General features: G+C 54.6%; 10 protein-coding genes across 10 annotated transcripts; 5 read left to right on the top strand and 5 right to left on the bottom strand.

Annotated features, from left to right (window-relative positions):
* Nucleotides 1–175: 175 nt before the first annotated feature.
* LMH87_008859 (uncharacterized protein) lies at nt 176–1207 on the bottom strand (the record flags this gene model as incomplete). The annotated part of the gene is made up of 3 exons (XM_056202098.1): nt 176–750; nt 937–1003; nt 1190–1207. 3 exons carry the CDS (start codon nt 1205–1207, stop codon nt 176–178), a joined length of 660 nt encoding a protein of 219 aa, XP_056056694.1.
* A 479-nt stretch (nt 1208–1686) lies between these two features.
* LMH87_008858 (uncharacterized protein) lies at nt 1687–2677 on the bottom strand (the record flags this gene model as incomplete). The annotated part of the gene is made up of 2 exons (XM_056202097.1): nt 1687–2531; nt 2605–2677. The coding sequence occupies 2 exons, from the start codon at nt 2675–2677 to the stop codon at nt 1687–1689; spliced, it is 918 nt and encodes a 305-aa protein (XP_056056693.1).
* A 1421-nt stretch (nt 2678–4098) lies between these two features.
* LMH87_008857 (uncharacterized protein) lies at nt 4099–6084 on the top strand (the record flags this gene model as incomplete). The annotated part of the gene is made up of 1 exon (XM_056202096.1): nt 4099–6084. The coding sequence occupies one exon, from the start codon at nt 4099–4101 to the stop codon at nt 6082–6084; it is 1986 nt and encodes a 661-aa protein (XP_056056692.1).
* Nucleotides 6085–7597: 1513 nt separating this feature from the next.
* LMH87_008856 (uncharacterized protein) lies at nt 7598–7876 on the top strand (the record flags this gene model as incomplete). Its single annotated transcript, XM_056202095.1, has 2 exons — nt 7598–7732; nt 7793–7876. The coding sequence occupies 2 exons, from the start codon at nt 7598–7600 to the stop codon at nt 7874–7876; spliced, it is 219 nt and encodes a 72-aa protein (XP_056056691.1).
* A 533-nt stretch (nt 7877–8409) lies between these two features.
* On the top strand, nt 8410–9617 carry LMH87_008855 (uncharacterized protein; the record flags this gene model as incomplete). Its single annotated transcript, XM_056202094.1, has 3 exons — nt 8410–8542; nt 8613–8632; nt 8703–9617. The coding sequence occupies 3 exons, from the start codon at nt 8410–8412 to the stop codon at nt 9615–9617; spliced, it is 1068 nt and encodes a 355-aa protein (XP_056056690.1).
* A 125-nt stretch (nt 9618–9742) lies between these two features.
* Nucleotides 9743–10683, bottom strand: LMH87_008854 (uncharacterized protein; the record flags this gene model as incomplete). Its single annotated transcript, XM_056202093.1, has 2 exons — nt 9743–10554; nt 10614–10683. 2 exons carry the CDS (start codon nt 10681–10683, stop codon nt 9743–9745), a joined length of 882 nt encoding a protein of 293 aa, XP_056056689.1.
* Nucleotides 10684–11921: 1238 nt separating this feature from the next.
* Nucleotides 11922–13951, top strand: LMH87_008853 (uncharacterized protein; the record flags this gene model as incomplete). The annotated part of the gene is made up of 2 exons (XM_056202092.1): nt 11922–12471; nt 12528–13951. 2 exons carry the CDS (start codon nt 11922–11924, stop codon nt 13949–13951), a joined length of 1974 nt encoding a protein of 657 aa, XP_056056688.1.
* A 266-nt stretch (nt 13952–14217) lies between these two features.
* On the bottom strand, nt 14218–19062 carry LMH87_008852 (uncharacterized protein; the record flags this gene model as incomplete). The annotated part of the gene is made up of 4 exons (XM_056202091.1): nt 14218–14943; nt 15013–15686; nt 15743–18903; nt 18965–19062. 4 exons carry the CDS (start codon nt 19060–19062, stop codon nt 14218–14220), a joined length of 4659 nt encoding a protein of 1552 aa, XP_056056687.1.
* Nucleotides 19063–19467: 405 nt separating this feature from the next.
* On the top strand, nt 19468–20260 carry LMH87_008851 (uncharacterized protein; the record flags this gene model as incomplete). Its single annotated transcript, XM_056202089.1, has 2 exons — nt 19468–19486; nt 19626–20260. The coding sequence occupies 2 exons, from the start codon at nt 19468–19470 to the stop codon at nt 20258–20260; spliced, it is 654 nt and encodes a 217-aa protein (XP_056056686.1).
* Nucleotides 20261–20729: 469 nt separating this feature from the next.
* On the bottom strand, nt 20730–22550 carry LMH87_008850 (uncharacterized protein; the record flags this gene model as incomplete). The annotated part of the gene is made up of 5 exons (XM_056202088.1): nt 20730–21476; nt 21534–21654; nt 21719–21846; nt 21916–22301; nt 22442–22550. The coding sequence occupies 5 exons, from the start codon at nt 22548–22550 to the stop codon at nt 20730–20732; spliced, it is 1491 nt and encodes a 496-aa protein (XP_056056685.1).
* Nucleotides 22551–24278: the final 1728 nt, after the last annotated feature.

The raw sequence follows: 24278 nt of genomic DNA, 5'->3' as shown, positions 1-24278 counted from the left end.
TGCTGTCGGGAATTCCTTACAATCATGAAAAATATACGGTTTTTGCATCTCACTAAATCTAGAGACATCATCTGCCATGTCGAGCTTACTCGCCGGCAGATTGGAGGACTGCATTCCTATCGTCTTGGATTTGCTTCCACACCATCTCAACAGCACCCTCTTTCTTGTGGCGTACCTAGACCTTCTCAACCTTGTCAGACGCCTCCTCGTTGTCGGCGTCGCAAGAGTAGACACCGCTTCCGGACACGCCGTCGACGCCTCTGGCCGTCGCGACGCCCTCCCCTAGGGGTACTGATTCCTCGACGCCTTCCTTGGCCTTGTAGCACGCACTCGTGAGATAGTAGAGATGTTGAGCGCCGCTCTCCTGCTCGGGCTTGAAGAAAAGCAACGACCCTAGAGCATTGATGACGAGAAACGCGGCCTTGAGAACGCCTGTCGTGCCTCGGGAGATGCCCGACTTGACATGCCCCGGGTAATCATGAACAAATGAAATAATGGGTGAATTTTCAACAAAGTAGATGTTAGCCAGGGAGATGATGGAGCTGTTGTGCGCACGTTGCTTGCCTATGCCGCCACCGTTCAGTAGTTGAAAGTCGTCAAAGTCAATCTCGCCCTCGCTGGTGCCTGTCGAGACGCTGACGACGCGGCGAATGCCGGAGACGGCCTCTAGCTGTGGAATGAAGTTTGTTATAATGCGAGTACGAGAGTAAACTTGCAAATCAGCGACAAAATCGAGACCTTCAGCTGTTTCTGGAGGCTTTTGTTAGCATGCTGCTGCATGTTCCGCCTCCCGCCGCCGGAAAAAAGAAAGGAGGGCGAGGCAGGAGAGGAGAGAACGAGAAGAAAAGAACTTACTTTGCCCGCTGATCAGGGTCCCGGCGCTCTAGAGGACGATATTGATGGCTTTTTCTTGATCCTGCACCTTCTTGCACAGACCGTCCACGTTGCGCAGCAGGCCAATGCCGCCCTGCACAAAGATGTACTGGCCCTCTCGGTTGATCTCCTAGCACTCCGCTGCGATGCGATCGGATGAGGTCTGCGATCGTCCCATGATGTAGATCCGCGGTTTGCGCATTTCACGAGCCAGCTCCTTGAGTGTGTACTCGCCAATGCCGCTGGTGCCACCGACAAATACGGCGACAGCGCCCTCTGCCAGCGAGCTGGCGATGCACGCGTTTGATGCCTGTACCGCTGAATATGTGAACATTATTTTTTCTGATATTTGATGATGCAAGGGAAAAGAAAGATGGATCGGCGCCGTGTGCAGGAGATGCGCAAACATGCAATCGTTCTTTGCTCAAAGACATGGTGGAAAGGTTATCGCCACTGGGTTTGGGGTAGTCCGCGTCATGATGCGCCGGCTCGCGGCGTAAATGTGCACCCGGTTTGGCTAACGGGGTTCGCAATTGTATCAAAGTGAGAGGATTCTGACGCAGACTCTCATAATTTATAGCCTGTCAGGATGAAATTTAAATAACCTGGTAAAATTGAAAATTTCCAGGATTTCCATGAGCGATGAGCCTGTCCACCCTCCCTTTCAATGATAAGCACTTACACGAACCTGCTCATCTTTTCCTGAAATGACATGAAGAAACAACAGCTCTAAAAAGGCAAATGCATGCTTAAATAGAGAGCAAGTATAAGTTGACTTCTTTAGTCTCATGAATAATAGAAGTGATCTAGCTTTTAATCATTCAAGCCTAATTGAGTAAACTGAGCCTCAAACTCTTCCAGCAGATTATTAAGTCCCGAAAGATTGCAACTTCCTTTCTCTCCATGATCTTCTACGACACAAAGCATATTGTACACGTTCCATGCAATGCTCAGCATGGAACCGTGCTGTGCCTCGAGAAACACCTGCTCTGCCGTATCGGCACCCCCCGTTGACTGGTTCCATCGTCTAGCGTACGCCTCACAAAATAGCCTCTTCTCATCGTCTGTGTATTTTCGACTTTCAGCCCCTTTGCTCTCCTCCTCGGACCATGTAAATGTCTTTTCCGCAAAGTGCGCAGCGATGTCAAATGCTCGGTAGTTGTGCAGTGCGAATTCAAAATCAATCAGAGCCACCCTACTTTCTTCATCCTTTAAAGGCGCGTTTTTTACCAAGACGTTCATATAGGCCACGTCGTTTATACAAAGTCCCGTTTTGGCGCCCATAGACGCCAGTTTATCAGCAATTTTTCCCACTCTCGTGGCAAAATCGTAGTCGATTAACCGGTCCACATCTACACCTCCTGCTTTGCCAATGGACTTGAGTTTGTCGGAGCCCTGCAACGTGCCGAGCCCGCCCATAATCGCTGCATAGAACGAATCGACTGGCTGAAGCTCGAGAGAGTGGTTCATTGAATGGAATGAAGCGAATGCCTCGGCGACCTCGGACCGCAGGACGGCATCTTCAGCGTCCTCGGGTAACATGATCCGCGAATCCAGAAACTCATCAATTCGACCAAATGTCCCGTCTTTCGTCTGAAAGAAACCGTACATGAGAGCTCCTCGTCCAGTCTGGGCGTATTCGTGACAGAGCACCGCTTCTGCGTGCTTTGTTGGCATCAGATGCTTGAAGATCTTGACCTCGCTGCTCGCTCTGTGGAGCTTGACGAATACCTTGAGCGGCTCTTCCGGTGCACTGGCCGTTGGTTTCGGTCGTTGCACATGGCAATTGACATTTGCGAAACATGTGTGATAATCGACTGTCAAAGCATCAGGTTCCACAAGCGGCCATTCTTTGGTCAGAAATGCGCCTATAATGTCTCGCAGCATTGAATTGCTAGGGCATTTGTCTTCTTGGAGGCAGATGGGAATATGTTTTAATGTAGCCATTTTTTATCCTGATGTGCTTCGAGAATTAGCAATCATGCGTGCGTGCCTGGGCTATGAAGTATTTACCAGAGATCAAGACAGGGTTGTCACAGCCGAATGATCAATACTAAAGAACAAGTTTTTCATGTTTTAGAGGCATTGAATTTTGAGTTCCTGCGAGCTCTCGCCCATTTGCATGTCCATGCTAGAAATCCACAGTACAGCCAATAAGTGAGTCACTCACCGTCCTCGCTACTCGTCCAGGCTAAGAAATGGACAAGCGTCGTTGGGTAAGGTTAGTTAATTCCTCAAAAAGATGCTAACATCATTTTGAGGACCTTCAAGCCTTTGGGTCAACTTAATTATAAATCTTATCTTATGTCTTGAGCAACAGAAAATAATGTTCAATTTTCAATATTAGACAGTTGTGATCTGTTAGTGATCTGGTGACATTTGTGTGTACGCACTAGCTAGCCCGGCCGCTATAGTGGCCATCTTCTCCAGCGCCCACAAGTGGGTGCGTGGCACATGTATTGGCAGCGCTAGTTAGCTGGAAGATCCTGGTCCTCAAGCAGGCTCGTATTGGCGTAGTGGCTCTGAATGAGGTTGTTCTTTGCTTGCAACGTTGCAATGGAGGGGGAGGGCGCAACACGCTCCCGACGTTCATGTCATGCTAGTTTGGGGTTTGATGCATGCACTTCATGGCCGTACATGAACAAGGGTAGAGGCGCAATTCATTGGCAATGTTTAAATCGTGATCTCAGTCATTTGAACCAATTCTTGTGTTATTCGCGGGCATGCTCAGGCTGGATAGGAAAAAAAGGAAGACCACAAACTCACAGCCAATCCGGGAACCGTCCGAGGCCAAATTGGCCAGGCAAATTAGCATTGGACCGATTAGAGCACCCTGGTCACTTGGAGAACCTTTCCCCGCATCTTTCCCGCCTCTGTGTAGACGAGGGACGAGGCGATATGCATTGCCGACCAATTGCCAGAGTCGAGCACCCTGGTACAACTGATCTTCGTAACAGAAGAACTGGACAGATAGTAATTCCACAATCGTTGTAACAATGATATTAAAGTCGAGCTGTGGCAGGGGTGCAGCACCCGGTTCCAGGGAATTTAGGCGTCGTTAAAGCCCGGTGGCGTTGTATATACCCGTCGGCAAAGCTAGCTGCATGTACCGTCAAGTGCAACTGGGGTTCGGTATTGTCGACAAACATACTGATATATATATACATACCTCGCTGAGCGCTATATTTATTTTGTCCAACGAATAGCAACATCCCAACACACACCATGTTGCATCTACAGCGTGCCGCGGCTCTCTGGGCATCCTGTATCGCCCTTTCGTGGTCGGTCGCTGCCAGCCCCGTTGCCAGCAGCAATGTCGATGCGGCGCAGATTGATCTGAGCGGCGCCTCGGATCAGAAGAGCAGCCTGCCCGCCGTCTGGCCCCCTCCGCAGCAAATCGCCGCCTCCGGTGCCTGCGCTGTTCGTCTCAGCAGCGACGTTACGATTGTCACTGGCAACGCCACCGACTCGCCCACGATCAAGGCTGTTCAAGCCATCGTCGCTGGTGCCGGCGGCAAGGCTACCGTCTCAACGCAAGCCTCCGACAAGGGAACCCAGATTTTTATTGGCACCGATTCCGACAATGGCGCCGCCGCCGCCGCCGCAAAGGCGCTCACCGGTGACTCCGCCAAGGACCTTACCGCCGAAGGCTACGTGCTGGGCGCCGGCAAGTACAACGGCCACCCGACTGTTGTGCTGAATGGCGTCGATGACCGCGGTACCTTTTATGCCGCCCAGACCCTTCGCCAGCTTGTCAACAGCAAGCGCGGCGTCCCCGGCGTCAAGGTCCGCGACTGGCCGCTGATGCCCATTCGCGGCTCCATTGAGGGCTTCTACGGCATCCCGTGGTCGCACCAGGCCCGCAAGGACCAGTACGTCTTCTACGGCCAGCACAAGATGAACACCTACGTCTACACCCCCAAGGGCGATCCGTATCTGCGCGCCACATGGCGCGAGCTTTATGGTGGCGATGATCTTGACCAGCTCAAGGATCTCATTGAGACGGCCAACGCGAACCATGTCGACTTTACCTATGCCCTCTCCCCCGGCCTGGACCTCTGCTACACCTCCGACGCCGACTTCAACTCCACCGTTTCCAAGTTTGAGCAGCTGCGCAAGCTTGGTGTCTCCAGCTTCTACATTGCGCTGGACGACATTCCTCTAGAGTTCCACTGTGACTCGGACAAGGCAAAGTATCCCAACAAGGGCGACTGGCACTGGATCGCTGACGCTCAAGCCTACTACCTCAACCGCGTACAGAAGGAGTACATCAAGGCCCATGAAGGCCTCACCGATCTGGAGACTGTTCCCACAAACTACGCCGGTAGCGCTCCCGACCCTTACAAGGGCGAGTTTGGCAAGCAGCTGGACAAGGACATCCGGGTCCAGTGGACCGGCGAGGGTGTCTTTTCCGACAAGATTACGGTTGAGAGCGTCGTTCGTGCCGACTCCACCTATGTCACCGACAAGCTCTTCATCTGGGACAACTTTCCCGTCAATGACAACAAGCCCTTTCGCCTGTTCCTGAACCCGCTGACCGAGCGCGCTACGGACCTGTACAAGCACATGATTGGCTTCACCTCCAACCCCATGGTGCAGTCGTATGCTTCCCTGATTGCCCTGGGCAACTACGGCGACTACTCGTGGAACAGCCCCGCCTACGAGGCCCAAGCATCGTGGGCTGCCGTCATCCAGGAGCTCGCCGGCAAGGACGAGGGCGTCCACAAGGCCCTCCTCGCCTTTGTCGACATTAACCAAAACTGGCCGTACCGCAACAGCACCGAGAGCGCGCCCCAGCTCAGCAAGGACATTGATGCTTTCTGGGCCGCGCGAAAGTCTCACGATGAGCAGGGCAGCAGCGCTCTCGCGGCACGCCTCGAGCTCATTGCCAGCACCTCCGATGTGCTCCCCGGCATGGCCATGAAGCCGTTTGCCACCGAGGTCGCTCCGTGGTCCGCGGTCGCCATGCAGTGGGCCAAGGCCAGCCAGCACATGATTTCGATGCTGGCGGCTATTGACGCGGGAGACAAGAGCAAGGCCGACGAGGAGTACAAGGCGGCCCAGGAGTGGGTGGAAAAGACAAAGGCAAAGACTGTGGACAGCCTGGGTGACGACGGCAAGGTTGTCCCCAAGTCTATTACCCCCACCACCGGCGACGGAGTCTTTGACGCGTTCATTGCCAACGCTACGACCATTTACAAGGGTCAGTAGATGTAATTATCTTTTAAACAAATAACGAGTAAATAAGCAAGAGTTTTTGAACACCTACACGTATGACCATTATGCGGCATGCCCTTATTCTCGCTAGCGAGATAGCCAGATTGTCGTCGTCGTTTTAGAAGCGAGAATTGGATTAGGATCAGACATGACGGATTAGTGGCTGCATGGCAAAGTAGCTGGAAGCTATTGGAGATAGCCGTCGGTCTAATTCGCTTGCTGCAGACCTATTTATGTTGCAGCACTCATTTTAGGCGTATTGGTGGCTGGCTTATAGCGCGCCCAGGGCGATCTGGATCGGACTTTTCTTGCCTTTTTCGGCCTCATCTCACCCGGTCTGCGCTAGCCCGCAATGGTCTTCCTTGACTTGAATTGTCTTCATGCCGTAGTGGACCTGGCCTCAAAGAAGTCATGGATACCTCGCCTTGGAAGTCTTCATCGGTTCACAACGACGGCACCAGGCAAGTCGAAAGCAGGCTACGCCCATCCAAGAAAGGCCACCTCGTGACGCTGACGGATAAAGACGGCGCCTCGCGTCACTTCCATGTATACTGTTGGAAAGGAGTCATCAGTGAGCCACATGTATGGCGCATGCCGCCAGATGTGCCACGCCAGACTTTCAAAGCCGCGATACAAGGTACAGGGAGCAAATCCACAAGAAGAAGAAAAACACACGCAGTCCCGAGCTCGAGCGCAAATTTCTCGAGGCTGTTGTTTTGATGAAAAGCAACACATTTACGCTTGTCGCTGCCGGGGCACTAGTGGTGGTTATGAAGCGCAAACGCCCGTTGAGTCTTCTTCCCACGGCCACGGCTGTCTCTGATTAGCTAACGGCCAGTGAGCATCCCTACCGTTATACATGTGATTGTTTTTGGTCAAACTTTCACTATCCCGTACCGTATATCCAGATTTCGAATTCGATGGACAGACTCGGTAGCCTCGGAGCCTATGCTCCGCACCATGTGGGCATCATGCGAATGACGAAAGAAGACGCCACTGTAGCAAAAAGAACGCTCTTCAGTAGAGAGATAGATGTGTTGGCTGTATAAGCAAAACATGTTCGGTTGCTTCTTGCTTGTCTTTTAGTTCTTTGTATTTTCTTTCTTCATTCCGAGCAAATAATATCGACTGAAACCTTCTTTCGCCACCCCCTCGGGCATTGCGTTGGTGGCGCTATTGTCGGTTTCAATCGGCATCATGGTATTGTGGTCATAAAATCGCAAAGCAAACCCAAAATCTTGCCTGTTGATGAAAGTGACCTCACCATGATTTTGTTGCGCGAGATTGCGAGATTGGCGATTACCGTCTGTCACTCTGACATCAGGACCCTGTAACTCCAGCGCCTGATAGGTGACGGGTGTCAACAATAGTGGGCTGCGTCATAGATTGAATAACGGTCGTTTGCAGAGGATAAATAAGGTGACGGGTTGATATTTCACTCTGCACTTTTCAATTTCCCATCTATACTCACCCTGTAACAAAATCGCCAAAGCAAAAAAATCACAACATGTCCGAAGGCAGAGAATCCCCCGAACCCGAGCGCCAGTCCGGTGCTCAGCTGCACGACACCATGGGTCAAGGTGTCCACTCAAAGGACAAGTCCTCCAAGCAGGTTGAAGAGTCGTCCAAGTCGCAAACAGAGGTACGGGCTGAATCATGCGATTTGTCTGGTTTGGCTGACGCTAACGATGTTGGGCAACAGAACCTCTCCTCTAACCCGCGCGGACCAATGGAGGATGCCGTTGAGAAGAAGTTTTCAAAGGGCCCAGGGAACAAGACGAGTTAGGATTTCTAAGCAGTGCTTTATAATATAGGATTGAAAATACAAGACATCAAAGAACCACCATTTATTCAACTGCTTGCATCGAGGACTCCACCCGTGCGGACATATGGACAGATGGACTTGCATGTGGCGGCGCGCCCGTAGATGCAGCCAACGTCCCGTAAAAGTACTGAACAACGCCAAGGCGATATCGGCCGTTCCAGATCTACCAAGTCCAAAGCTCATAATTCCTCCGTTTCAGTGCAATTACCATGTCAGGACAATACATGCCTCAATTACTAATGAGTTAGTCGGGTTTCTCCCTTGATGGGGAGCGGGGTATCTTTGACGTCAAGGTCTAGCAACTTTCCGTGGGCCGGTGGCCCCGCGGCCCAGCGTCGGCGATAATGTATAAATACAAAATACGAAAAGACGCAATTGGCTTCAACTTTTTACGACACCTATATATATACATTGGCCTCCGCTCATTCCTTCTCTCTTGAGTGATTATCAATTAAAAAAAAGTTCCCATTGTACCGTCTCGTATACCACGCATCATGGCCGCTCAGATTCCCGCCACCACCAAGCAGTGGTCGCTCAGCTCCCTGGACGGCAGCGAAGGCTTCGATGCCCTCAAGTTCACCGAGGTGCCTGTTGATCCGCCAGGAGACAGCCAAGTCTTGGTCAAAAGTAAGTGTTCTTTGCGTGCTAAATCTAGCCCCTCGAAAAGATTCCCAACATCCGACTAACAACACCGCAGTGGAGGCTGGATCTCTCAACGTGAGTTTCTCTTACAGCCAACACGTATAGCCACATCCCAACCAATATCTAACCCCTCACTTCCGAGTAGTACCGCGACATCATCATCCCGCTGGGTAAATACCCCTTTGCCACCAAGCAGAATGTCATTCCGGGCTCCGACGGCGCCGGCACCGTCCTCGCCGTCGGCAGGCACGTCTCGCGCTTCAAGCCCGGCGACAAGGTCGTCACGCTCTTCAACCAGGAGCACATTGGCGGGCCCATCAACGCCGTCAACAACGCGACCGGCCTCGGCGGCGCCCTCGACGGCACGTTCCGCGCCGTCGGCGCCTTCAACGAGCAGGGCCTCGTGCACCGGCCGGCCGCCCTGTCCGCCCTCGAGGCCGCGACGCTGCCCTGCTCCGCGCTGACGGCCTGGAACGCCCTCTACGGGCACACGGACGGCGCGCTGACGGCCGGCCAGTGGGTGCTCACGCAGGGCACCGGCGGCGTGAGCATCGCGGCGCTGCAGTTCGCCAAGGCGGCCGGCGCGCGCGTCATTGCCACCACGGGCTCCAAGGACAAGGAGGCGACGCTGCGGAAGCTCGGCGCCGACCACGTCATCAACTACAAGGAGACGGTCGAATGGGGCGCCGAGGCGCGCGACATCACGGGCGGCGTCGGTGTCGACCACGTCGTCGAGGTGGCGGGGCCAACGTCGATGCGCCAGAGCATCAAGGCCATCAAGACGGCGGGCATCATTACTATTATCGGCTTCGTGGGCGGCACCGAGCACGAGAAGGAGCCGAGCTTCCTCGAGTGTCTCAGCAACCTGTTTACCGCGCGTGGTGTGCTTGTGGGTAACAGAGTGCAGCTCGAGGACATGTGCCGCGCCATCGACGCTAACCCTGACAAACTGCGACCTGTCATTGATGACAAGGTATTTAAGTTGGACCAGCTCAAAGAGGCATATGAGCATCTGCAGTCTGGGAAGCATTTTGGCAAGGTCTGCATCAAGATTGACTAGTTGCACAAGCCTACATATGGAGTTTCGACGTTTTACTCGGACATGTTTTCAAAGTGTATAAAGCAACGCAGGTAGAATAATTATACTTTTTTTTTAAAACGAATAATGCTGCGTTTGCGCATCGCTTACATACCATGAGTGAGAGTGTAACCACCATCAACTATCACCTTCTCTCCGTTCATGTACTGGTTCGAAGCGAGCAACAGCACCGCCTGGGCCATGTCCTCATCCTTTCCGGGTCTCCGGGCCGGAATCTCGCCCACCTTGTCCTTGGGCAGCTCGCTCTTCTGGCGGTCGTCACTCTCCTCCTTGGCCGTCATCTCGCTGGGGAAGACGCCCGGCGCGATGCTGTTGACGCGGATGCGGAGCCCGGCGGCGGCAATCTCGGCCGCCAGCATGCGCGTCAGGTGCTGCGCGGCCGCCTTGGAGGCGTTGTACGCAAAGTGGTGCTGGGCCGTCTTGACGAGCCCCGAGATGGACGTGGTGTTGATGACGGCGGCGGACCAGCCGGCCTGCTTGTCCGTCGACCTTTGCAGGAGCGGCAGGAACGCGGCCGTGGTGAAGAAGATGGCCGTGACGTTGGTGCGGTAGACGTCCTCCCACTCGTCAAACGTCGAGTCGCCCGAGTCGAAGAGGGCCTTGCGCAGCTCCTGCGCCGACTTGGCCTCGGCAATGGTGCCAGAGGTGCTGCTGATGCCGGCATTGTTCATCAGGATGTCGACGCGCTCTTCGCGGCGCTCGATTTCCTCGACGAGGGCGGTGATGCCCACCTTGGAGCTGACGTCTGCGGTGATGGGGATGATTTGGCCAGACGCCTGCTCGTCATGCGTGTCGGACGCGTTCTCGAGCTTCTCTCGGGTGCGGCCGGCAATGTAGACCTTGGCGCCGTTGGCAGCTAGGGCCTGAGCAGCCATGAGGCCGATGCCTGACCCTCCGCCTGTTGCGTAATTTCAGCAACCTTTACAGGCGACGCGATCTTGAAATTCTGTGGCTCACCTGTAACTACAGCTACTCGGCCCGCGAGGTCAAACAGGTTAGATCTTTTGAGAGTCTCTGTTGATGCCATTGTCGCGGGAGTGTGTTGATGAAGAATGTGTCGTTTGTGTTGGATTATCGGCAATGTTTATGTTGCTGGAGAATATCGGCACAGTACGATGCTGAAATGCAGTATCTGTGTAGTTTATATAGAATTCAATCCTCCATGCTTTTCTTTTTCGTTCTGCTTAATCTGATAGTCTAGCGATAATTATGATGGCGGTGATCTGGGGTTTTGGTGTTAGCTGACGGCGACGTGACGTCAACTGACCAGTTCATGACGCGGGATGCGGCGGCAATTTTTGATGGGGCTGGGGTATCGCAGACACTTTTTAGAGCGTCGATCGAGGCTTCAATTTTGTTTCGAGCCATTTGTTGGGGGCAAATAAAATAAATAAATAAAATCTGGTGAATTTTACCAATCGTGCCCATCATGCCGGTTGTCTTGTTAGTGGTAGTAGTTAGAGACAGTTGCTATTCAGACCAGGGTCTTAACGCTGTCTTGTTCTATTCACATTTTTTCTCCTATTTTTTTTTTACATCTCCTCTAATTGATTTATTTCAATGAAGTTTTAGTTTTCTAATTGTATTTCTTATTCAATTTTTCTTGCACCCTGCGAGAGCGTTTTGTCCGTACCAATGCCATATTCCGAGTAGCCAACGTTGCAGTAGAGATAACCACAACGACAATACATGGAGCTGCCAAACTTGGCTTGATGATGACCAAATTTTTTTTCAAGATTTTTCTTTCTCGAATACAGATTATTTCAGTATTTCTCCTTGTTTCTAACTCCTCTAGCAGCCTACGAATCTCGCAACTTGGACGCCAGCTTCAACGGATCTTTCGGACTGCTCCACTTGGCCGCCGCCTCCCCCGCCTTGGCCCGCCAAAGAAGCGTCTGGAGCTCGCTCTCGTGAGCTGTTTGGCTGTTTGGCCGTCTGTCCACTGTCCACTGTCCACTGTCCACTGTCCACTGTCCACCTCGCCTCACACCATCTTGTCTGATGTCACCAACCACGCTACCCTCAGCAACCCCCGTGTAGCCCGGATTTCGGCTGCAGTCTTGCACGACAAACAGGGTTTACCGATTCCATCTCATAACCAGCCGCTGTTTTCTTGCATCCTCTTCTTTGCCCTTTTACCACCGCAGCATTATCCGTTTGCTTCAGCCCTGCCGTTGTTTGAGGCGTGTCTCAGAGAGCATCGACAAATCTCAAACTCCTCGGCAGCCCTTCTCAGTGTGTCGCGCGCCTGAGAATCGCATCGCCATGACCAACTCTCATGAGCCCCTACAGGCACTCGCCCCCGCCGACTGGGACCATCTTCCGCAGGATGACCTCGCCACATACATCAACGATGTCTTCTCGCAGTCCATGATCGTCGTGGAATCGATCCCGTCGCCTTCTTCGGCCGCCGCCCCGACTGCGCCAGCAACTTCTGGACGGGCGCGCGCCAAGACAGAGTCCGCCGTATTGCACAATGATGCCCAGCGGTCTCGGGCCCCGCGTCTGCCGGCGGCTTCCTTGGACGCTGCCGTGGCTCTGCGCAAGGACTGGAAAGAGGTCAAGGTTAACCCCAAGGAAAATCCTCTGGGTATCAATGTTTTTAAGCTGTCCAGCAAAGATGGCAAAGGTGCTTGGTTTGCTCGGCAGAGCGTCCACGAGGGTCTATCGTTCGACGACTGGCGAGCCGGTCTTGAGCGCGAGTTTGCCGAGAGCTTAAAGGTGCAAGGCTCGCCAGGTGTCGGTAATATCAGAGGCATTGGGGCCGACAGACACGTAGAAGACAAGGATATTGAGAATGCTGGTCATCTCAGTGGTAAGTACATGCCTCTTCACTGTTGCCAGCCCGGAGCCATCTGCTAACTTGTCCAGTTTTCCAGCTGTCGGCCCAGTTTCCGGGTCCTACCTCGCCGCGAGATTTCATTACCCTGCTGCTAACTTCTGATCTTTCCCACAACAAAGAAACTCAAACAGACGGTTTGCGTCAGTATGTCATCGTTTCCAAGCCGTGTAATCACAGCGAATGCCCGCCCCGCCAAGGCATCATACGTGGGCAATACGAATCTGTGGAAATTATCCGAGAGGTCCGCCTCGAGCCATCCATGGCCAAGCGTTCAATGTCTACAGCTGATTTGGCAGTCAGCGATGATCGCGCCGCGAGCTCCGATATCAACCTAAGCAGCTCAGAGCGTCTGCAAGATGCTCGGCCTGTGGCGGTGGAGTGGCTGATGGTGACACGCAGTGATCCTGGTGGCAGCGTTCCTCGATTTCTCATCGAGAAGGGCACCCCGCCTGGTATTGTCGGTGACGCTGGCAAATTCCTCAAATGGACCACGGCCAAGTCACGGAAGGGGTGGAAGGAGTCCGACACAGAAGCAGAGAAGCAAACATCAGCAGATGGCGTCGATCGAGAAGCGCCGGTGGCCACGGCAAACACGCAGTCCACGTCAACAAATCATCTCAGTCACAGTCACAACGCACTTGAAAGCCATAACGACGAGGATGACTCAATCCCCAGCAGCAACGGCATCTACGGCATCATCACCGGGATATTCGGCGTCGCGTCCTCCGTCGTCGCGAACGGCCTCGGCCTCAATTATGCCAGCAGTGAAGAGACCATCTCCACCGTTCCCGCCACCAATACTCAGGAGCGCGAAGACGAGGGCATGGAGAGCGACAGCTCGTCCACCCGCTCATTCCTCTCCGCCCTCGAGAAGCGCCTCACACAAGAAGCGGGAGCCCAAAACGACAACGGCGGCAGCCCGTCGGAGGACTCCAAATCCATGCACGCGCCATCTGTCATCGGTCCCTCTGGCGAAAAGGAGCTGCGCAAGCTGCAGGAGCGCCGCCGCAAAATCGACGAGAAAATGGTCCTGATGCAGGAGCGCCTGCAGCGGCAGAGCCAGGGCGACCGCGCCAAGGACGAGGCCGCCCTCGCCAAGCTGCGCGAGAAGCTCGACAAGGAGGCCGCCAAGCAGGAGCAAAAGTACCAGCGGGAGCTGCAGAAGCTGGAGGAGAAGCGCGAGAACGAGGCCAAAAAGGCGGAGCAGCGGCGGAGGAAGACGCTGGAAAAGGAGGAAAAGTCGAGCCTGGCGCTGGAGCTGGAGCGCACGCGCGCGGAGCGCGACCTGGCCCTGCAGCACAATCGCATCCTCGAGGGGCAGGTGCGCGAGCTGCAGGCGCAGAACACGCAGCTCGTTGCCAAGATAGGGAAGATGGGCGGCCTGAGCAGCTCGTCGCTGCCGCTGCAGTCGTCGGGGAGTTCGTCGGATGTGGCGGCAGAGAAGCAAGCATAAGGATGGTGGACAAGCGTGCTTCTCCATTACTGCGAACATGACGAAGCATACCCACGTTTATTGGTCCGTTTTCTGGCGTTTTTTTTGACATGCTAGGTTATTTGAGTTTGATATAGCAGCCCCTTGGTTTTGTCTTGTACCGAAGTTTGAATTGTTTTACGATTTTTTTCTAGATTTGACTTTCAAAGCAAGGCTCTATGTGATCTCTGTCCCAGTATTGTCCCTTCTCCTTCCTTTTTATCGTGACACGTACTCTTCCTTTTCTTCTAATTCAGTGCATCCATGAGCAATCGTGAAACATTATTGTCCTTCCTCAGAGCTGCCTGCTTCAGCCTCTCGACCCGGGCCGTCAAGTCCTCGCCCGCGGAGCCGCTCTTGGCCAGCACCAGGTACCCATGCACGATCCGCGTCGCAATCGCAAAAGCGTGCGCGTCCGAGGCCCAGCCCAGCGGCCCATCCTCCTGCCCTTGCGCAAGTTCCGTCAGCTCGTCGACGCCACCCCGCACCCAGCTCCCGAGAGGCGCCAGCGCAGCAGCGGCGGCATCGCTTCCTGCCGCTGCCGCCCGCGGCAGGCTGTCAAACACGGCCACCCAGCGCCTCGTCTCCCGCACCTCGTCGACAAACAAGTTCTGCTCCTCCACCGCGAACAGCGAGTCGTCAAACTGCAGCGCCGCGGCGAGCTGCTCCGCCGCGGGCGGCTCCCAGGCCCCGACGATGCGGCGGGCGACGACGGCGCGGAACCGCGGCAGCGGGCCAAACGTCGCGGCGAGCCACTGGAGGAGCCGGCCCGCGGCCTCGATGGGCACGAGCGAGACGCCCGCGACGTGCTTGAAGGCGTCGGAGCCCAGGTCGCGGACCTCTTCGTCGTCGTCGTTGAGCGTGTCGTAAAGCGCAAGGAGCACCGGGAGAAAGGCTGGTGCTGTGCAGTCGCGGCCGATGACGGTGAAGAAGGAGCAGAATGACTCTGCAGCGGCGAGTCGTGTGTCAAAGATCTAGCCCCGGTATAGTTAGCTTTCAAGACTTTTGAAAAGAATTCATCTATAGGATCCGTCATTGCTTACCTTGTCATCTAGGCCAGCATCAGCCATCAGCACCGCCCAGCTATTCAGGCCCTCTGGTGTAAGCCTGCCTGCAACGTGCAGCGCCGCAACGATGCCACCGCCCGCGCGGATGACGGCGTTGGCGAGTGCCGGGTTCATGGGCCCCAGGGGTAGACAAGCCCACAGGCTGGCGAGCTCGTCAATCGGCAGCTTCTGTGTCTTGCCCTCTTGAAGGAGCGCGTCGAGCACGTCGGCCAGGTTCTCGACGGCCACGGTCTGCGCTTCCAGATACGTCGAGCGAAGCGCCGTGTCAATGTACAGCGAGCAGAGGAACAGAAGCGTTTGCTCAGTTGCGCTAACAGGATTCCAGAGCTTGGGTATCGTTTCCAGAGCAGTGACAAGAGTGTTTACACCAATGTGCGGGCTGAATATGATGTCGCGCAGGGCGCTGACGGGGTTCGCAGCCTGGTATGCTAGAAAGATGTCGTTGATGACTTTTTGCGACTTGAAGAGGGCCAGGCTTGACTTTTCCGGGAGCTGGGGTGTATCTGGTTGCAGGGGAAGGCCCTCGGCAAGCTGCAGGGCCCATGTTTGGTTGAGGACTTCCAGATATGCCGCAACAACATCTGGACAATTCGCATAGTCGGTCACCACGTTACATTCTGATAGAAAGTCGACGAGCTCCGGTAGATCGGCTGCGCATAATCAGCAAAACACATTTCCAATATTCGCCTGCATCACTTGGGCTTACCTTTCAGTTGGTCGAGAGACACCTCATTTAGTCTTTCAAACACAAACTTGAGCGTCAAAAAGACTCCATGAACATAATTCCGACGCGCGCCACCAGTCGCACGCTGTGTCTCGCTGTATATCTGCTTTATCATTCCCAGCCACTTATCATGCAGCAGGCACGAGCACAGCGTCCTGGCGGCCATCTCTCGCACATGCCAGACGCTGCTGGAGAGGTAGTGCGCGACATCGCCCTGGATCTCGTCGCGCAGTAGCGCTGGCGGTCCCGCTCGGCGAATAATGTCCAGCGCGGGGAACACCGACTCTGCCGCCGCGGCCGACAGGGTCGACGTGGTGGCCATGACGCTGTGCCCAGACTTGAGCAGGTCGCGCAGCACCTCGGGCAGGTTCGGGTATCGATGGTACGGGATGCGGTTCGCTCGTCCGTCCCAGCCGGCCTCAATCATCTGCTTGCTCTCGTGCGAGCCGAACAGGCAGTCTATCAGACTTCGGAGAAAAATGAGGCCGCAGTTTCGAATGGCCCAGACCTCGGAGCGCAGGCCGCTGGCAGCCAGCTCGAGGCACTGCGGCAGATAGGCCTCCGACTTGTTGCCGAGAGAGGTGAGGAGCGAGTTTTTGAAAATGTCCTTGAGGCAGTTGTAGGCGTGCACTTGCAGCAGCTGCGTTTCGTCTATCTCCGTCACTTGGGCTTCGGTGCTGGCAATGTGCATGAGGGTGTCCATGATGGATTCGAAGGACGGGTTGGCCGCGTTGGCGGACAGGATGCCCGTGATGAGGGACGGAATGCCGGCAGAGCGACGCGTGGTGGAAACTTGGGAGTTGATGGAGTCCATGGCGCCGTTGTACCAAGTGAGCAGAATATTTTCGTCGCCATCTGCCTGTTCCAAGTGCTTGCTCTGTTGACAACAGGCAACAAAGGTGGCAGAGACGTTTGTAAAGGCGCCGCGATGTCGGAGACTAGACAGCTGCTCAAATGTCAGTCTGCCAATGCCAAGATACACCTCTTTGCTGGGCGTGACGGCGCCCTTGCGTGATTTGTTGCGTATGGCCAGGATCATGATGCGCATCAAGTTGCTCGACTCGTGGATGGAGCGAAAGCTGTAGCTGATGAGACCCTTGGTATCGAGCCCCTCGAGCTCTTCCAGCTCCGACGGCAGGTGTCCCTCGGGCGAGTCGTCGCAGAGAATATATCTCACCGAGGCCCATGCGCGCTGGCAGCACTCGAGCAGCCGCACCTGTAGTATCCCAACCGCATGCAAGTCTTCTTCGGCGAGCGGCAGCTCAGAGACAACTTGCCACATGCTGCATAGCGAGGCAAAGTCGCCGTGCACGGGTGCTTCGAGAACCGCGTGGCCGAGGTCCGACTCTGCCTGGGCAATCTTACTCTCCAGCTCCTCAATCATGCCCGACAGCAGCGCAAGACGCTCGGTCGGCGTGGCGAGGAACCGGTACAGCAGCTGGTTGACGCGCGCAACGCCGTCTGCGTGGTCGGCGCGCGCTGTTCTTCTCGCGAGGTGGTTCGCGCGCCGGGACAGCTCGCGCAGCTCTGTTGCGGGGTCTTGCGCGTCGTCGCAGTCTGCGGCGGCGAGCAGGGAGAACTTGCGGTATCGCGCATCCGCAAAGACGGACTTGAGCACCGTCGAGGCGACTTCGCGCACGTCGTCAAATGGGTCCATGAGGAGATCAAACAGCGCGCGAACCCATTTGTCGTCAAACACGTCAAAGAACAGTGTCTGGTCGTCTACCGTCTCCCACGTTTTGTTCTTCTCGCCTTCGATGCGAAGAATATGGCCGAGAGCCTTGAGCGATGCAATGTGGCGCTGGTAAGATGCTGTCGGGACTAGCTCCTCGCACAAAAACTCCAGATACCACCTGAAGAATTCTTCATGGTACGCCAGACACTGCACCAGGCCATCTTCCGGTAGGGCAATGAGGTTCGCCTTGTACACGGCCGTCGCGGGGACGTCGCTCGCAGCGACTGGTTTCTTTTCCTTGGCCGTTTTGGCGCGCACGCGTGGTATGCTACGCTTCAGCACGAAAATGGCACCTCGAACGCGCTTGAACATGTCTCTTGCGCGCGCCGACACGTCGACGCGGAACTTGGCGTCCGGGTCGGCGAAGAAGGCGCCGAGATGCTTCTGGAGAAGCTGGACCGCCTTTGGGGAGTAGGGCTTTGTGGTGGAGGGCGATGCGATGAGTATCGAAAAGGCCAGCGAGCGAACTTCGTGGGAGGGGTGGCCGAGAACACTCTCAAGGACTTCTTCTTGCAAAACGATGCAGGTGCTGTCGCTTTCACTTTGGCCGTTGGCGTCGAGGTCTGGTTCCTCGACAAGTCCAACTCTTTTGCCCGTCTCAAGAGCCGCAAGCTGGATCAGGGCCGGTATGTCAACGCTTAGCTTCTCGGATGCCGATACGGGCTGGTCATTGTTCATCTTTTGCAGGAACAGTAGGGCTTCTTTTCTGTCAATCTTGAACAAAGGTAGAAACACGTAGTTCTTGATGCGCTCGACAAGAGTCGGCTCCTTCCTGACAAACATGAGCAGCCACGAGTACCAGAGGTCGATGGTTGGAATCTGCTCCGGGCCACCACGCCCTTGACGCAGCATCCTGTACAGGGTTACGACCAATTTGCCTGCCGCCGGGCACACAAAGTGCAGGCACATCCAGTCGAACAAATCCCCGATAAACATTCCCCAGACCTCAACCGGCGGCCGGCCCTTGGAATCGCTCCTATAACTCACATAGCTCACGCGGATGTCGTCTAGTGTAAACACGTGCTTGCCGAGGAAGTGGTCCAGCGTCTTGATGGCAGATTTTGCCACAGGCTTCACCGAACATCCCGAAACAACAGATACGAGATCCCCCAGGAGTGCATCTTTGGTGCCCGCTGCGGCGTGCTGGTCTGGGTTCTTGCGGAGCAGTACGGCGATGAGGTCGAGGACGAGACGCATGGACCGGTGGTGGTCGTACTCGTTCCAGTCAATGTAAAAGTTGAAGAGCTTAAGAACAACATCGTATGAAAAGGCCCAGTCGCGCAGAGCCGGAGACGCAGACTTGGAGGACTGCTCAACGAGCCCGCAGAGCCTCACGCACGCATTGCCTGAGACGGACTTGGGTTGCGCAGCGTCAGAGTAGAGGCTCTCAAACGCTGACGCAGCAAGCCTAGTAAATTTTAGTACAAAATCATTGTGAATTAATAATGTTACTCCGGGTAAATTCATACTCTTTTTGCGATTCTTCGGGTTGGTTTTCAAGCCACCTGGTGAGCTGGCCGGCATTACTCAACACCTCTTGGTTCAGCAAACCTTGCTGCACAGCCATTGTTGTAGGCGCTGTGCCTCAAAGGCCACACCGATGGACTCACAAGAGCGAAAAGTTGAATTTCGAATAAATATTTGAGCCTACCGCGACTCAACAATTTGGAAAATGAGTCAAGCCATCATTTTTATAACTTTAATCACTTGTTTCACCGCGATCTCGACCTTTTCTGGCTGTCCGCAGAGTACCTACACGGACGTTGTCGACTGAAGCCGGTGCACGTGATCAGCCACGTGAGAAAATTTTGCCCTGCCACAGAAATCGCAACCCCACCAAACGCACCAAGCCGGCGCAATTGCAGCGACCCAAAAATATTATAAAATCTCAGCGGCTCCGCTCAATCTTTTCCTTGAATCAACCAACCCCGTCCTGACCACCAATTGATTAACCTCTTGGGAGACTGACAAAATGTCCAAGATCACAGTCGGTACGTTGTTCGAACACATTGTCGTCTTTTGTCTCGGCAGCATCCAGCACATGCAAACTCGGAACGCTGTGGAAGGGACCAGGCGACAGATCGAGAAGAAGGGCAAAAAGAAGAGTGTAGCTAACACCCATCTCTTTAGCTAATGTCCGGACGCAAGTCCAGGAGCTCCTTGAGTACTCCAACGAGACCAAGAAGCGCAACTTCCTCGAGACCGTCGAGCTCCAGATCGGCCTCAAGAACTACGACCCCCAGCGTGACAAGCGTTTCTCCGGCACCATCAAGCTGCCCGCCGTCCCGCGCCCCAACATGGCCATCTGCATCCTCGGTGACCAGCACGATCTCGACCGCGCCAAGCACGGCGGTGTCGACGCCATGTCGGCCGACGACCTGAAGAAGCTCAACAAGAACAAGAAGCTCATCAAGAAGCTCGCCCGCAAGTACGACGCCTTCATCGCCTCCGAGGCCCTCATCAAGCAGATCCCCCGTCTCCTCGGCCCCGGTCTCTCCAAGGCCGGCAAGTTCCCCACCCCCGTCTCCCACGCCGACGACCTCTCCGCCAAGATCACCGAGGTCAAGTCCACCATCAAGTTCCAGCTCAAGAAGGTCCTCTGCATGGGCGTCGCCGTCGGCAACGTCGAGATGGAGACCGAGCAGCTCCTCGGCAACATCATGCTCGCCATCAACTACCTCGTCTCCCTCCTCAAGAAGGGCTGGCAGAACGTCGGCAGCCTGACCATCAAGGCCTCCATGTCTCCCCCCAAGCGTCTCTACTAAGCATTTCGTGCTTGGTCCAGATCTTTGATTTACTTCAAATATCGGGCAAACATGGGCTTTGCGGGTATGGGGCTCTTTATGTGTTACGAGTTCTTGAATGAATAGACGTAGATATAATTTCAATATACCCGGTCAAGCTGATGTATCATTCGTCCCCTCCGTGCGTGACTGAGCGTAGACGCAGGCAATTGCTGCAGGCGGGGCCGCGATGAGGCACCTTTCTTTTGCCTCGTTTGCGCAGCTCAGCGTTCAGGAAAAAGCGCAGTATACATGAAGAGCCTGAGCCACTCCGCCGATGACCGCCACTTTAGCTACTAGCAGCTTTTATTAGCGGCGCACCATGGTGCGATAGCTCCGCTCAAGCAGTTTGTTTGGCATTTGCAATTTTTTGACTTTTGTAATCGAATCATGTACATGCTGGTTCTATATAAGTCTAGGTAACAGTTGATTTTCTCTTTTATTTGGCTGACTAGCAGCTTTTCGTGACGCGCCACGCAACCAGACCTCTGCGGCCGACGACTCTCGTCAGTGTGTTCCAGAGGCCGTCGTCGCCAATATCCAAGTCATCGAGGTTTAGGTGTTGGCGGTAGCGCCAGACCTCGCGGAAGCGTAGTCCCTGCAAGCCTTTATTTGACAGGTAAGGGTCTAGCCATGTGGCAGAGGCGGGCGCCATCAGGTAGGTACCATTCTTTTCCTTTAGGTACTCTTGGTTGCGACGATCGGCGGGCGTGTCACATGTGGCGAGCGAGGTCAGCTGTATGAGCAGGTCGTCGCCTTTGATGCCCATGACGTCTTTGGTCTGCAAAACTTCGTTTTTGCCATTGAGCAGCCAGATCGGTGGCGAGTATGTTTTCCACCAGATGGCAGTTGTGGCGTCGGGCTGGCTGGCCAGGAAGACTTGGCCTGGAATGATGCCACCTTGGTGGTATATACCCATGAGCACGCCGAGGAAAAGGTTGAAGATGATCCAAGCGCCTGCCCATACGCGAAGCAAGGCTTTGTTCGTGGGAAGTTGCACTGACGACAAGATCAGGGGAACTGTCGGCAGAAGGAATCGCGCCTCCTGGTGCTGGAATATCGATAGGACCGCCAACCCTGAAATGGCGGAGTAAAGTCGGATGGAGAGGTGGGGTTTCGTCGCGAACAATACCGCGGCAGGTCCAAGCAGCAGCGGGAGGTTCGCTAGCGAGTGCTGATACCATGGGTGAAGGCCATGCTGGGCGAGGTTGGCCGTGTCCGAGTTGTACTTGAGGTTGTTGAGGGGAGTTATTACTGGTCTAGAAATTAGGTCGGCCCACGTAACAGGGCCAGAGCTGTAGAATGCGGTATCCAGCGCAATCGCAACAAGGGAGGTAACAAGAGCAGCCGAGACCAGGACTGCGAGAGAAAGAGGCCTGGAGAGACGGTCAGTGGCGGTGGCTTACAGGGTGCAAGGGCGGCGCGTGTAAGCCTGCTTACCTTTTCAGGAAATGGGGTATCAAACGAAGGCCAGGAATTAAGAGAAACGCTGGAAAGGTAATGCGATTGAAAATGCCAAAGACGGCGACAATTCCAAGACCGAAAGAGGACAGAAGGGTAGATTGTTGCTGAAGAGCGGTGTTAGCAGAGGCGGTCTGAGGTGGAACTAGTGTCACGTCGCGAAGAGGCCAGCTCACCTTTGCGTCAACAATGCGCTGTATCAGCACCAAGCTCCATGCAACCACTAGCGTCTCTATGGAGTTGGAAAAAGTGTGTGTCTGGTAGGTCCAGGTCACATAGGACGATGCGACGAGCAAAACTGCCACGCGGCGGTGGCGCGGCGAAGGTATCAGCTCGTGCAGCGCCCAGTCCTCAAGAACGAAGCTGATGAGGAACATGAGGACTCTGAGCGTCCAAAAGACGACAATGGGCCGAATCTCGCCATCGTTGCCATTACCAATCCATAGCCAGCGCAGGAGGAGCATCGGCAGGCCGTAGACGGGCCATAATGGGAATACGCTTCGGATCGGGTTGTCGTTTGTGAATTCCCAGGTTCGTCGCACGGGGTAGCTGAAGATTTCACCTGCAAAAGGGCCATTCGGTCAGTATTCTCGGCTCGCAAGCATGACGAAGGTCTGGCAAGCTCAGCGAAGCTGTGACGCGGCAACTGCGCACTCGAGCTGTACGCGAGAGCGCATTCGGACCTCCAATACCCAAACATACCTGCAATCACTTCTGGCCCTTGGAAGTTCTCGTCCGGATGGAGGTAGCTCGGCGAGAGGGCGAACCACAGTCGGATGGCGACGAGGAGGAGATAGGTGCGCCTCCACATTGTTTTCCTGGTCGGGCGAAATGCCTCTCAGGGCTGGTGAAATCGCAGCAAGCAGTGGCTTGTCGGAGGCTGCGAGCGAAGCAACGACATGGGATGGCTCGAGTCGGGCGCGCGCGCGCCAAGCGAATCGATCTCCGAAGCTCCCTACACTAACAGCGGCAACAAAAAAAAAGCCAGTAGAGCGCGCCCGTCGCTAGTCGATTAGATCGGAGTAGGGAAAGGGAGGAGAGAAGCGGGAGATTATTTTCCCCAACGAAGAATCAAAGATTAAAAGGAGAAATAAAAAACAAGAGGATTTAGAAGGGTTGATGTAGAAAGGGAAGATGGTCCAAGGATATGGGATAAAAAAGAAACGAAAGGGTTGGTGTGTGTCTGGGATGGGACCAGCAGAGACACCAGCAAACCGCAAGCGTGGCAAGTTGCATTACAGAGGGCGAGGCGCTGAGCTGACAGCGGAAGGGCCCGCAAATGGGCCTACAAGTGCCTGCCGACAGGTCAGCTTTAGCGGTTGGCCAAGTCACTGTTTGCGGAAGCGCAGGTACATCTACGACAAGTGGCAGCGCGCACGGTACATGCACAACGGCAAAATGAAACCTCCTAGACGGGCGCCAACAGGGGGGGGGGGGAGCCAAACAATATTAATTCTGGGGGGCAGCCAAATTACCCAAGCGAGCTAATGAAGAGCCCTTCGATATTATTACCCAGTACGGATACTTACTGGTAGGTTCTTGGGCAGCTGGCATGTTCATAGACCGAGGGGCATGACCTCATCACTGGTTGTTTACTTGGTCATTCTGGGGGCGTTTCGCACGGTGTGATTGGGCGTTGCTGCGGGAGCCAGAAGACTGCAACCATCAGCAGCGCGACCAAGTGACGTGTTCGCGAGAACACGCAGAAAAAGAAAACTGTACGTACTGTTAATAATGACTGAAGCTTTTCGGCAAATTCACTGCAAAAAATCAACCAACCCCTGCGACGATTTCAACTGCACGCTGCAGAAAAGGGGCCGTCGAGTGGCCTGACGGGACCAAAAGATTCAGGGGGCCCCTGGCGGTAATGAATGGGGCTGCCCGCTGTTGGGCCCTCGCTAGAAACTCGCTAACCAGCAATCGTCAAGCCTTGGGGCCGGGCCGTCCGAAAGCAACTGAAAGCCTAGCCCTGCCGAGCAGCAATCCCCACTGCAGTTAATAAGTGTAGACCCAAGCCCGCCTGGCCGACGCGCTGAGACTGTTCATGCAGTTTACGTGACAAATCGGCTGTTTTGGACTATACGCAGTTGATCATTCCTTTTTTTTTTTTTTTTTTTTCCTATCCGTTGCTTAAATTTCAGCTGGCATGGTTCACTTTGACTTCCAACACGATACCACTGTCGCATAATCAATTCTCGTCGCTGTTTCGTTGTCAGCAAAACTAGCCAGAACTCTGCCAGCGAATTTCCTGTAGTAAATTTAGCATCATTAAAATGTTGGTCACTGGCACCGCCGGATCGCAAGCACATCTATTGGCGCTTCTCGTTGTCCTGTCTCATGGGGATGGGTGTGGCCTGCTGCACCGCACACAGCAAGTCGATGGTACAAACCTATTGACCAACAGGGTCGCGCGTACATGAATTTCTGAAAGCTGCAGTTTCAAATAGCAGCCAAGTTAGAGTGGCAAACATAGCACAGCCAACAGCCGATTATCCTCGATTGACCTGAGGCCAACAAGAACGGCGGTGCCTTTCCGCCT

This window comes from Akanthomyces muscarius, assembly GCF_028009165.1.
Source record: "Akanthomyces muscarius strain Ve6 chromosome Unknown contig_18, whole genome shotgun sequence".
Lineage (NCBI taxonomy): Eukaryota > Fungi > Ascomycota > Sordariomycetes > Hypocreales > Cordycipitaceae > Akanthomyces > Akanthomyces muscarius.
This window is presented reverse-complemented; position numbering and strand designations above follow the sequence as displayed.